General features: G+C 37.6%; 1 protein-coding gene across 4 annotated transcripts in view; it reads right to left on the reverse strand.

The window, feature by feature from the left end:
- Positions 1-2,325: 2,325 nt before the first annotated feature.
- Positions 2,326-14,301, reverse strand: part of mettl15 (methyltransferase like 15) — a 78,702-nt gene continuing 66,726 nt past the window's right edge. For all 4 annotated transcript variants that reach the window (XM_015384131.1, XM_015384118.1, XM_015384123.1 and 1 more), the window contains exon 6: positions 2,326-6,244. In XM_015384131.1, the coding sequence (XP_015239617.1) occupies positions 5,811-6,244 (434 nt within the window). In that variant the 3' untranslated portion in view covers positions 2,326-5,810. The remainder of the gene's footprint in view (positions 6,245-14,301) is intronic.

The raw sequence follows: 14,301 nt of genomic DNA on the forward strand, positions 1-14,301 counted from the left end.
TTCTGATTGGTTGATTACATCATTATTGTTATTATGGTTATTTACCTAAAAGTTAAGTCAAAATATTTGACTTGAAAATGAAAACAAACTTCTATGTACAACTTAAAAACAATTTCCTTAATGTAATGTAAAAATAAAAAGTTGAACCTGGATGCAGAAAGCAGTAAAGAATCCGTTTACACAGTTAATTAGATTTGCAGCTTGGTGCTAACTAAATAAATGAGACCATCATAGAGATGATTGGCTGTTTGTCTTTCTATCATTTTCTATTCTAAGTTCTATTCAAACCAGGTCAGATACAATTATTATTATTATGAGTTCTAGAGACATTTGAGATTAGGCCGGTCAATAACCTGAAAGCAATCTAATGCATATTGTGTAAAAGGACAACATTTTGGCTGGTAAAGAAACCATAGTGGCTGGTGGCCTATAAAGTTAACTTCAGGCCCTGCCCGGGACCCAAGAAACCTGAAGGATAAGGCAGCTATGAGGTCCTAGTCCACACACTGCATCAATTGCTGCCATATTTTACATGGCACACATCATTAGAAAGTCTGGAGCTTTAGCAATTCAGAGCATTTATATAACTAGAAGAAAGTCATGCTGCTTGGAATGAATAAATAAGTAAATAAATGAAGAAGATGCATATAGGTGAAATCAAATGTTTGAAATTGTAATTTATTCTCATAAGAATGTAAATACAGTAATCTATTTAAGATGCACATTGCCTGATTTCTAAGCTAAAAAGACCCCAAATGCACTTTTGCAAAATGAAAAAAAAAACATATATCAGTAAATTGGAAAAGCCTTTTTATGTATTGTACATTACTTGCATTCATTACTTGGTTGAGGCTTATTTTGCACCATTTACTGCATCAATATTAAGTTGCATAGAGGTTATTAGTCTGTGGCTGATAACCACAGGTTGTAATAGAATCCTTCAGCTGGTCTGGATTGGTGGATCTGGTGTCTCTTTCTTCTTCCTATCAATACTTCATGGACCTATCAAAAATAAAGGACCCTATACAAGCAGATCCACCACCAAAAAAGAAAACAAACAAAAAAAAAAACAACCTAATCTGGAAAATTCAGACTGGATCAATGCTCACTCTGGCCCCAGACTTGTAAGATTTACTTTTATCTGAAAATAAAGCCTTGGACCCCAACGCATAGTTCAGTCCTTTGTTCCTTTAGCCAAAATTAGACATTACACACTGTGCTTGCTTTAGGAGTAGGTTATTGCAAAGAATGCACAGTAATAACTTATGTATAAGGCAATGAACTCAGTTTTAATCACCTGAGAGTTAAACTTAGGATAATCACTTATACTGAGAATTGTGAGAGGATAAAGTCTTCTTTGTTGTAGCCATAATGCTGGATATCCAATTCCAATATGGATACCGAAAGCGTATGTGTTCATCTTCTGATACTCCTCAGACACTTGGCCTCTGTGAAGAGTTAAAATAAAAGAAAGACAATCTTAATCTCTTTATGTATCTCAAGTTTTACATCCCACTGATGTCACCAGGAAGGGGCGTAGAAAACTCAGGATACGCCTTTATTTCAAATTAGCTTCAACAACAGCATATAAATTTAGATGCACTTGAGTATAACTTGCACCACGTAGTTTCCAAGGTAACAACATGGGTATATTTAGAGAGCACAAACTGGTGAAAGAAGGAAAGAAAAGTGTTAATAATCTTGTTGAAGCAATTACAATTAGTCAAAGTCAAATAGTAAAGATCAAAACACCTCATCTGCTTACAGCTGAAGGTGAGAGAATGCTCAAGAACAACCACCCAGCTCATTTAGCACCACCTCTGACACTTGCGTCATTCAGTATTCAGTGGCATTACTGATTCATATGGCGCAGTAGAGGATGTACTTGGGCTACTCATCAAGGAGATTCAGGGAAAATATAGACGTCAATGAAATAAAAAGTACTTATGTTACTTTTACATGTTAAGCTTCTGAGCACTGACCAATACAGTTGCCATCTTAAAGTTTTAATCTGTTATGACGACTCATAGTCAGCATCACATTGTATTTAAACAATGAGATTTTTCATGATCATTTTTGTGCATCATGATATATGATACATGAGTCATAAGTCATCGATTGATAAGTAATAGAAACAAATGCTCAAAGGTATTGTGGAGGATTTTCGCAATAAAAAAAAAAAAAAAGAGAAATGCACATGCACAACCCTGTACCTGCTCCTGAGAGGGAATGCCTATTAAAAACGTGTGAGAGAATGCAGGAGCCCATTTCTCCTTATGCACGCTCTGTTTAAAAGTAAAAACTCAATCACTATATAGAGCGGGGACTATATAGTGGACTTTATAGCGAACTCAGCTAAATGACCGTTCGGACAGATGAGCACTGCTTTTTGCTCCCCGTTGATCACGTAACTCCTCCTCCACTGCATGGTGTTATCAGTCGCCACTGTCGGGTAGCAACAGGCTATGGCAACAGTGGGCCGCTGTGACAGCAAATCCCATAATGCTTTGCGAGGAAAGCTCTCCGCGCAGAGCATTCCGGTATATATCTGCCTCTTCTGAGGCCTTTCTTTTTTTCCCTCATACACTTCGTAGACACTTTTTCTATTACGACCTTTGGCCATTTTAAAAGAACCGAGGCAAGAAAGGTGAGCTTCAACGACTGAGACCGTAGCTCACCACAGATATATGCCTGAAAGTGTGCATGCAGAGAAAAAGATAGCTAACAGGATGAGCATGTAGGATGGCCTTATGTAAACTTATCACCAGAATGACTGACAATTAGGAGGGCCACTAATTTAGATGATCCACCCGGATAAAAAAGATCATCCTTTATACTTTTAAACATACTTAAATGTTAAAAAATGAATTTCCTTTAGCCTGTTAAAAGCCCTTTAAATACTTCAATATGAAAACAAAAGGTAATGCTATACAATAGAAAGTAAGATGTGATGGTAAAAATGGTGTGTCAAGAGGGTGGAATAATGTACAAACCCTGTGACAACTGGCTGGCTGGCTGGGTTGGCCGGGGCATGGATATCTGGCTGGTGTGGGTGGATGATTTTTTTTCTTTAGACAGGTCGCTGGGAGGACCCTGTGGTGCGGTACTCTGCTCGCAGTTCTGCCCGGCCTCTCACCCATTGACAGCTGGAGATAGGCACCAGCAACCCTCATGACCCCAGCAGGAATAAGCATGACAGCAAATGGATGGATGGATGGATGGACTCACCGGCCAAGTGGACTGGGAGAGAAAATTACTTACCGGCCAAGCCTATTTTTCTCAGCCCGAAATAAAAATTCTCTCATATATAAAAAATATTTAACTATGGCATTATGTTACAAGCAAACAAACTTACAGTAAAAGGTAGCCCAGATTATTTAAATGAAGTTATTTTCATTAAAGGCATAATCATTTTATTTGATAAATTGGCCATAAATAAAACCATTCAAAAAAAGCTAACCATTTCCACTCTAAGGGGGATTCTTCTTTGCTTCTATTAAGCAGCTTTTATTTCTGGTTGGCGAAAATAAAAGAAATTGAAATTTGGTTGGCTGGTTCATCCCAATTGTCCATACAGGTCTGTGGTGAGCCACAGGTCGAGAACAGGGGCCGTCCACCATCTGCCCTCAGATAGTCGCTTGGGTGGTCTGTTCTTCACCCAGGAATGAGAAGGATCAGCTCCTGATTTTGGAAGCTGGTTACTCCTCTGTGGAATCTTTGCCTGGACCAGGAAGCATAGTGCACCTGTACCTTTCAGAGGTGATGTCTGGCGGTTGTGCAGGGAGGTGTTAAGAGTTGGGCATGGTCTAGGTCAGGCAATGTAAATCAGCTGTGCTGAAGCAGGGAAACCTCTAAAATCTGCAGGACTGCGGCCCTCGAGGACCGACTTTGGGCATGCCTGGTCTAGGTGGATGATTCCTGTCAAGCATCTTCAACAGACACAGAGAGAATGGGGGAAAAAGACACTCCAATGAACAAAAAAGGCATGAGGTGAAGCAACTTTTACGCCACGTTCAGACCGCACGCTGCTGATACACCAGAAGCAGCTGGTTTACACGCATCAATGTGCATCAAAAGGTCCTTCAGCACGTCTAGAGCAGCAGGAGCAGAGCATCTCGATGCATAAAAGCAGCGCCTCATGAGCACGTCACACGCTTCAAAACCAGATGCTGGAGAAAAATTGAGCTTTTGCTGCATGACGTGCCACATCAACGAATCAGAGAAGCTGATCTGGGAGCAGCAGGGAGACTCACACAGCGCTGCTGATGCAGATCGCAATGATCACCACCCTGAAACAGTTTAACGCCTGAATTAACTTAAAATGTCGAAACCTGCCAGCAAAATATATTTGATTATATTATTCTGGTGCTTACAGTTTGGATTACGTACATGAAAACCGAAAACCGTCCCTTTCCAGGCACCACAAACCTTAGCTTATGACCCCCAAGAGGCAGACCACAGGTCTGCCGTTAAAAGGGTTTCCAGTGAAAGCATACCACCAGTTTACATGGTTTTCGTTCTGGTCTGACAATGAAATAATATTTGAAGGCAGGATTGTAATCTTAAATAACTGATGCACAGATGATGCTTTGAGGTGGACTTTCTCACTTAAAAACATATCAAAACTACTTTTTACCCACTTATCACCGCAGATTTAGCAAACCCGCTTTCTGCCATTGAACACAGGAGCAGCAGAAGCATTAGACGTATCTGAACACACTTTTCTTGATGCGCTTCAGGAGCGTAAAAGATGCACTTGAGTTGCATCAGACATTAATGTTTACAAGCATCAAAAATAAGGCAGCAGGTGCTTTTTTGCTGCTTCCAGCGCATGCAGTCTGAACATAGCATTATACCTCATAGCAGCAGAGCTACTCACATCAGTTACTCAGTGATGTCACAATGGTAGAGACAACAATACCAATTCAAAAACAGCCACCTGTTTAACATGAAGGTGGCAAAAATAGCAGGAATATTGCAACAAATGCACATCAAATGGTCAACACAATGCCTATACAATACCCACTTTAAAACATCCATGGATGTAAATTGTTATTTAAGGCAAAAGAATGTTTAAGTCAAATAGGGATTATAAAACCAGTGTACTGATAGTGAAATACGTTAAAAGGCCTGGTGTTTTTTTTAATCAATTTATTTATTTAATTGAAGGTTGAATGAAGGTTAAAAAGATGAAACAATTTTCCTGGCATTAACTGTAACTTGAGGGTAAAATACAGATGTAATTGGGCTACAGCCCTTTGAGAGAGGATACACGTATTTAACTATACTGAGCTTCTGCAGTCAAGAGAAAGCATTTTGTCAGGTGAGACACTAGAAGGTAAAATGGAGGAAAAGCTAGAATTGTATGTGTCTTATTGGTAATAGAGCTCTTTCATGAGCTAGAACTTCCGAAGCTGCTCCCTGGACTTGAGGTTTCCATACATGCAGAGCCTCTTCCATGCTGCTGTTTTTCTCCTAATTAGTAGGCTAGTTCTTTCTTCTTAGTATGGAACAGATGCATTTGTGCTGCAGAAAAAAACAGCACAAATGACCAGTAACTCAGCCAATACAGTGTTGAAGAGCCAGTGCTGTGCCATGCTGAATGCTACAGCAAACGCAGGTCAAACTGCGTTCTGTCTGAAACGGCCATTAGCCTGTATTATTTTTAACCAAAAGGCCCAAAAGCCATAACACATTTCAAGGACAAACTATTTCACTGCTTTACTGGGCAACAAAACTCAGATATTTGTACAGTATGGTTCTGACTGTAAAAAAAATATTGAAACCATAAAACACAATCCCTGCTGTAACTACCGCCGTAGAACTACACGGAGTTTTGCAGATCGTCCACGAGGATTCTCTCTTACATCATCTTTTTCTGGAGTGACCACTTTTCTTTGTACAGGAAACCAGTGGGCATTTTTATTACATTCTCTGTTCTTGTCTACCAGTTTTTCCCTTCTACCATTTCTCTTGTTTTCAATGAAGTGGCATTGCTCCAAATGAGATAAATCACGATCCTGCAGGAAGTGTTTGACCAGTCTGTCCTCCAACGAATGAAACGTGATCACGCAGAGCCGTCCTCCAGGTTTTAGTGCCGACCTCGCTGCGCACAGCCCTGTGTGCAGTTCCTTCAACTCATCGTTCACAAAGATGCGCAGTGCCTGGAATGTTTTAGTGGCAATGTGTGCAGGACGATGAAGACGGTCTTTTCTTGCATGGACAATGGAGGCAGGAAATGCTCCTAAAAAAAGAAAGTCAAATAGGTAAATTTGGTAAGAGACTGTGGTGAAAACATTTAGTCGCCTTGTGGCGAATGATGCTCTGCTATTAACCGACAAAAAGAAAATGCATTTGGCGAGTGTTAATATTGGACCCTGGATACAAGTGTACAGAAATCCTCTTTGATTTCCAGCAACTTTAATAAGACATACCAAGCTGAGAGGTTTCCCTGCTACAGAGGCTGACCACATCAAAAAGGAAAGTTTCAAAAGTTTTGACGTACGTTAAAAGGATATAGCTTCAACTAATGATAGTCAAACAAACTGGCTGCATGCACAGTGGCCAAAGATCCAAATCTAATTAACTACCTGTTATATGATGACATAACAATATTTCACCCTTCAAGTTAAAGTACCCAAGATATGCTTAAATCCACAAAGAACTATTGGTAGGAGTCCAACAAACAGCAAAAGAAACATGCATTGTCCTCCTGAGACTTGTTATTCAGAAAAAGTTTATGTCCAAAGAAAGCTTTGAAAGACCTTCTGGGATGCTTAGAAACTATTGCTAAATAGCATTTAAAGAAATTACAAGACATTCTGACTCTTTTGAAAGAAATATAAGAAAATGACAGATGGCAATTTATTTCTTCTTAGCAGTGAATGTGCACAATTCTCAGACTGGAGAAAAAAAAACTCAAACAGCTTGATTTATACATTGACACAAGACTGATCAGTTCAGAGAAAAGACGTCACAGCAATAAAAAAAAACCTGCTTATTAAAAGATATAAACAAGCCAAAGTTAGGAGTGAAGAGGGAGCATCAGTTGGACAGAGTGGTAGGTCCATCAGAGGCACTGTCTGGAGCAGATGGAGGGTGGAGATGGTGTCGTTATGGCTTATGTGTCACTAATTATGTGTCACTGTCAAATTCAAGTTAACTGTAGAATAATGTACGTTAGCTTAAGTTAATAAAATATAAGTTTCTTGTCTATATCCCCAACTAAAAGCATTTACAACATATGTCAGGCAAAAATTTTCTATAGGTTTTGAAGTCAAAGCAAAAGTCAATTAGAAATATTTAAACTTTAACATGACTACTACATGTAGACAACAAAAGAACAATTAGTCACCTAGCTCCAAAGAGATACAGCAATAAATATAGAGAGTGATGTGGCATTTCTGTCCTGCACTAAACAGGACTAGGTGTGACACTGTCACACTGCAATCAATACAATGCCTGCACAGCAAGGACCGGCTCTGGCTCAACCATGCCATGCACTCTTCCTCCAATTCACCTTTCAAATGTCCTGCAGGCAGCTCCATGGAGGCAGAGGAGATTACAGAAAGAGGAAATCTTCTAGTTAAGGGAGAACCAAAACACGGTGGGTGGGTAACACAGGACCGCAGTAAAAAACTCACATTGCTCTGTTTGTACAAGTTTATGCCTGTGGATAGCTTGTATGGTCCATATTAAGAGCAACTTGAAATAAAACCGTAATATGTCTAAATGAAATCAGTTTTTTTTTTTATCTTTAAGCAAAAATGAAACTGAACATTTGTTCATGCTAAAAATCGTTGGGTCAAGATAAATTTTGTTCTTAAACAATCTATAATGAACAAAAATGGATGGAAATCAAGTTTTCACAAACAAAAAGCAAAAATTGGGTTTTGAGCATTTTAGGAAACAAACTTAATGCCAAGCCAAAGCAAGGATGTTCAAGTGTCATGGTTTGAGGTATAGAATCCAACATAGATTGTATCTTATCAAAGAGATGCTTAAGAAAATATCAGACCAACTTCAAAAATACAGAAACCTGAAGAAGAACTGGACCCTTTAATATAAACAAGACCAAAATTATACATGCAATTCCAACAAAGTCTGGGTGAGAATTAATGCAATCAAACTCCTGTGAAAAAATAGCAGCCCAGAATGATCCAACTGATTTATACAATCATTTTATTGTATAAAAGTTTATAAGAAAAAAAAAAAGACAAAATTAAACGAAAGCCTCTTCAAAATCAGATCTATTTGAGCCAAATTCATAGTGGCATGAATCCACTTTAATTAACTTCAAGATTCATAGTGTTAATATGGAAATAAAAAATATAATTAAAAAACATCTAGTATATAAAATAAATGATCTTTAAAAACACGAAGAATTGATAACTGTGCATTAAGATTTCAATAAGCTCAATAAAGTTTATTCATATGAAATATAGTTTTTCTCAGTGCTAGACCTTGCCCAAAATGAAAATTATGAACAATCATAATTATCATAATAACTAGATTAGAAATAGACACATTTTTCAAACACGGTATTAGAAATAAAATATGCAAAAAAAAAAAAAAAAAGTTGCTCAAGTAAAAGAGGGACCTCTCTCCAGTCTTTGCTGTGATGGCCCCCCTTCCCATGAGCCCAATTTGTGTTAAAGTCGGGGAAAAAAAGGGCTACAATACAGCAGGTCATACTTAAAGTCGTGAGTTGATGAATCAGAAACAGCTTGGAAATGGAAATGCTTGTGTACATTTTGGACTTCATCTGTGCTGCAGTTTGTTTTCTACTTCGGCTCTTTCTACTGTGTTAGTTTTTTTTTCCCAAGCCGGGACACAGCTCCACAGTACCAGCTCCTGTCTACCTCTCCTCAGTGACAGGAAGATAAAAAAACAAAAATGTTTGGTGTTCTTTTTCCTCTTGTAAACGAAATAAAAAAAAAACAAGAGCACATATAAAGGATAAAAAAAGTATTGAACAAACCAAAATTTTTCTCAGTAACTATATTTCTAGAGGTGCTTTTGACATGACATTTTCACCATATGTCGGTAACAATCCATGCAAATCACACATAAAACCCCTGGCAAAAATTATGGAATCACTGGGCCTCAGAGGATGTTAATTCAGTTAGATTCAGAAGATCAGACATGATACAAAACTAATGTCCTGTCAAATGGCAACAGTCTGGCTTTAAACCCCAGAATCCACATCTGTCTCTGCTCGCCCCGCTCACGTACATCGTGTGGCGTAACTGTCTGTCATATAAATCAATTAGAACTGTTCCACATCCACCGCTGCTTCTCTGCATGTCACCGTCCACGTATGTGTTCTCCGTCATTCACCGTCAAAATACGGAGCCAACCTATTTTTTGCTCAGCTCCAGTCAGGTCAAGATCTGCAATTGCAATTGCACAAAGCAGGAAAAAGAACGTCGAGAAGATACAGTTTGTCAAATTAAAAGATAATAATGATAGATCAGTATCTAAAAATTAAAGCATCATTCTTATATATTCCCCAAAACTAAGACCGCTTAATTAAATGATTGGATGCATACTATTTGTACTTCAACATACCAGGAAGCAGATTTCTCATTTCAAATACAATATTTATTTAATATCGAAAGGCTTAAAATTTTAGTCAAATCCAGTCAAAACTTCCCAGATCTACAGCATCTCAGAATTTCAAAACAAACTTATGGTAGGCATGTATGAAGAGATGCGGTTTGGAAGTAGAGAACAAACATAGTTCATACAAACCAATTTTGTATGATCCTATTTATCCCAGTTACAAAAATACACAACAAAAAGAAAATATTTGGGCAGAAACTGAGCATATGTTGGATGCTGATGGGGATATTTTGAATATGTCATTAAATTAAGCGTTCATTTCTGAATGTTTTGCTCCTATTAATCTAATTATAATATTGTGCATGCTTTCCTCGAGCTTCGAGGATGTTGAAGCAAAGCAGAACGGGAGGAACAGCAGACGCTGTAGACTTTGCTTTGCTCAAGCGGTCGGAAGCGCAGCAGGGCAGTCACGGAGGATGTGGGATTTCGGCGGGAGTCAATGCTTAAAGAAATCCAGAAAAGAAGAGGGAAAAATTATGGTATCACTAAATTCCGAGAAAAAAAATTGTGGAACCATGAAAAAGAAAAGAACGCTCCAAAACATCACTAGTAGTATTTTGTTGCACCACCTCTGGCTTTTATGGCAGCTTGCAGTCTCTGAGGCATGGACTCCAGCTTTCTCCCATTGCTGTTGCCAGATCGGCTTTGCAGGTTGGAGCCTTGTCATGGACCAGCCAATGATTTTCAATTGGATTAAATTCCTAACTATTTGCAGGCCGTGACATTGACCCTTATGTACCTTTACTTGACATGCAGTCCCATATCATTAATGACTGTGGAAATCTGCATGTCCTCTTCAGGCAGTCATCTTTACAAGGCTCATTGGAATGACACCAGTCAGAAGTTCCAGCATCATCACCTTGCCCAATGCAGATTCGAGATTTATCATTGAATATGACTTTCATCCAGTTGACAATTATTTTTACTTAGCCCATTGTAACCTTGTTTTTTTTTTTTCCTGTTTAGGTGTTAATGATGGCTTTTGTTTAACTTTATTGTATTCTTACAGCTCGGTCACAGATGTCGACTCCAGTTTTCTCCCATTCGATCCTCATTTCTTTTGTTGAGCATTTATGCTTTGATGACTTCCTTGGTCTACCAGTATGTTTGCCTTTAATAACTTCCCATGTCGTTTGTTTTTGCTCCATATTTTAGACACAGCTGACTGTGAACAACCAACATCATTTTCAACATTGAGTGATGATTTTACCCTCTTAAGAGTTTGATAATTCTCTCATTTTGTTTCAATTGACATCTCTACTGTTGGAGCCATGATTCATGTCAGTCCACTTGGTGCAGCATCTCTCCATGGTGTTTCCACTGCAAGCAGGTTTAATTTGACACAGGTGTTAGTTTTGGGGATGGAAATTTACTGGGGGATCTATGATGTTTTTCTCTACAAAATTAAACAACTGAATGAACATCCTCTGAGGCAGGTGATTCCATAATTTTTGCCTGGGGTTGTACAAAGAAATCAAACCATAAATGTCGAGAGATGTATGTGTAATAATGTGGAATGGCACAGGGAAAAAGTGTAAAACACGTGAAGAAAGAGAGGTGCAAAAAGGCACCGAAAGCCAAGACACCAGCCGAAATCTCTCAGTAATTAGAAAGCAATCCTGTTCCTTGTCGGTACAAATTAATATCGGCTGGTTCAGTCCCACATGATGGCTTATAAAAAGGTGTCTCTGGTATCACACAAGAAACATCTCATAATTGGTAAAAGTATAGAGCTTTCTCAAGACCTCCGCAACCTTATTGATGCTAATAATGATGGCATTGGTTGCAGAAGGATTTCTAAACTTCTACTTGTTCTAGTGAGCACTGTTGGGGCCATAATCCTGATTGGGAAAAAACATCATACCCCCATAAACCAACCAGGAAAAGGCGTTCTTCGCAAGATTTCTGACAGAGGAGTCAAAAATAATTATCAAAAGAGTTGTCCAAGAGCCAAAGAATAATTGTTGAGAACTTCAGAGAGACCCTTCCAAAACTAAACTGTTAGGTGCTCTGTAGGGTGGAGAATTGATAAGATTTTCACGATTACGATTCCCTTATCGGTTATGTGAAACGATGAACTTGATAAGTGCACAGTGACATTCTATTTCTACCTGCCTCAGTGAAAACAAAAGGCAGTGAACGGGAGCTGCCAGCCTCTGAACCAGCCAGGCTGCCCGTCTCGTCACAGTGATCCAAGTCAAATGGTGAAGGCATCCGTTTAATAAAAATTGTACATCCCCCCCGATTTAAATAAACAAGCGTCACAGAACTCCCCATTTTACATTGGACAGAAATCCAAAATAATCATCAAACTGAATTTTGGAATAAAAGTAGGCTAACATGAGGCTTTCTGGAATGGCTCGGATCTCAAAATTATGTTGAATATATGCACTACCCTTAAAAAACGTCTTCTTTGCACTAACAATTTCTTGAATTTAACCAAAACAAGGGATCGCCTTGTTATTTGTAACCGAAGAGTTCTGAGACTTAAAAACTAGACTTTCTGTTTTGGGTGATGTCAATTAAAATAATGGTTTGCAAACAAACCTTACCTTTAAAAATAAATTATTCAATAGCAGATTTAAAAGTTTTGTTTTTACATTTTTATTTATTTAAATTTCCTCCAAACTTGTGCACAGAAAAAAATGAACACCTAGGAGGTAAAAAAAAAAAACACCAAACAAATTAATGGTCAGAAATGCATAGAGGACATATGCAGGTCACTCCTATCAGCTCATTGCTGGTATGACTCTGTAGGAGGCTTTGGCACCAGCATATTTGTATTCATTTCATTTATCACCCGCTTGACTTAAACTGCTAGTTCAGCAGAAAAAAAAAATTCTAATGTGCTCAGTTTTCTTCTTATTGACATGCTTTAGTGATGTCAGTATACTATATGTGTATGATGTATTGCACATAAAGAAAATATCTGTATTCTAATCTTTATATTGCCAGTTTTACTCATGATTCTTAAAAACTGAGCCAATTAGTACCATTAAAGTTTGCTGTTAAAAACTTAGCAAAGTATTATATTTTCAAAAAAACAAATAATTATTTAAATTTATGGAGTTTAAAGGAAGAAACAATATTCAAAACTTCACTGCCATTCAATTTATCCAAAATACGTGTCTCATTCAAAGGTAATAAACATATGCAAAGGTTTGACTGACAAGAATTAATACTATAGATGTATCAATCTGAGCTTCCTGTGGTCTGGAACTGCTCCCCTGCAAGCTCCAAGAATCATTTACTGTCAAACAGAGAGTGTAAAGCCAGTTTTTCAGAATCAGAGCATTATGTTATAGCTCAAAGCCTAAATGAGAATATATAATGATAATAAAATAGGAAAGCAAGACGTATTGTCTGCATTCACCTGTTCACATTCAGAACATTCAAAAGCCTCATTAACACTTTATATGAATTTTTAACTTTACAAGGTTGTTTTTTTCCCGAAGGAACTTTGAACAAAGCTTGCACTTTGGCAACAACATGTAGCCTACAACGTTGTTGCCAGAATGCAAATGATTGCTGTAAACTGATGCAGTGCTCATATTTACTTGTTCATAGACTATGAACCTCATTAAATCACACCTCACATTTTAGGTTGTGATTTAAGTTTACAACTTGGACATTTTTAACAGTTTTACTCAGACAGACGATGTTTTTTTGTGTGTATTTTTTAAACGATTCAAACAAAACAAGAGGGATTTAAGAAAAAAACACAGGTCCAGGTGCAAGTTATGTACATTTCATTATGTATATTGGATAAAGTAGTTTGCCAAATGTGCTGTAGTTTTCTTCTATACCCATCTGTTTAAGGTCATCTATGTAAGAACTATTATATATAAAGACATGTACCTTTTCTGTCAGCTTTTAATTTAGATTCAAACGTCAAGGCTTCCAGCTGATCTAAAGGCTTAGTTTTTATTTTTCACGTTTTTTTCATGCAACCAGAGTAGATGAAAACAGGAGGACTCAAACTTCACCTATTTTTAAATAACTTGTCATTAATTGCAATAAAGATGAAAACCCAGTAAAAAACGGTTAAAAACATTTCTTCCTTCAGAGATCAGACTTCATAAAACTTTTTCTGATTATTTTCTGACAACAGGTGAGCATAAAAAAAAAACCCACCAATGAAATTTTTTAGGAGCTGATGAAGCTCTTGAAAAGACAAAGTTAAAAACGCATTTGTTTAGAACTGCCTGTGACTGTTGAAGTTAAAGTTTTAACTGAGGTATCTTAACACTGTGTGCAGAATTATTAGGCAAGTTGTATTTTTGAGGATTATTTTTATTAATAGGCCACAATTCAGAATCAGATCAGAATCAGAAATACTTTAATAATCCCAGAGGGAAATTACTTTTGTTACACGCTCCAATTAGTTTTATATATATATATATATATATATATATATATACATACACACACACACATCCAACTACACAAGATAATCAAGATAAAAATAAAAATAAAAATAAAAAAGAGATAAAATATACAAACATATAGCTCTTCTAGATATACACTATATTGCCAAAAGTATTTGCTCACCTGCCTTGACTCACATACGAGCTTAAATGACATCCCGTTCCTAATCCATAGGGTTCAATATGACGTCGGTCCACCCTTTGCAGCTAGAACAGCTTCAACTCTTCTGGGAAGGCTGTCCACAAGGTT

This window comes from Cyprinodon variegatus, unplaced genomic scaffold (assembly GCF_000732505.1).
Source record: "Cyprinodon variegatus isolate N-32 unplaced genomic scaffold, C_variegatus-1.0 Scaffold15, whole genome shotgun sequence".
NCBI classification, from domain to species: Eukaryota; Metazoa; Chordata; class Actinopteri; order Cyprinodontiformes; family Cyprinodontidae; genus Cyprinodon; species Cyprinodon variegatus.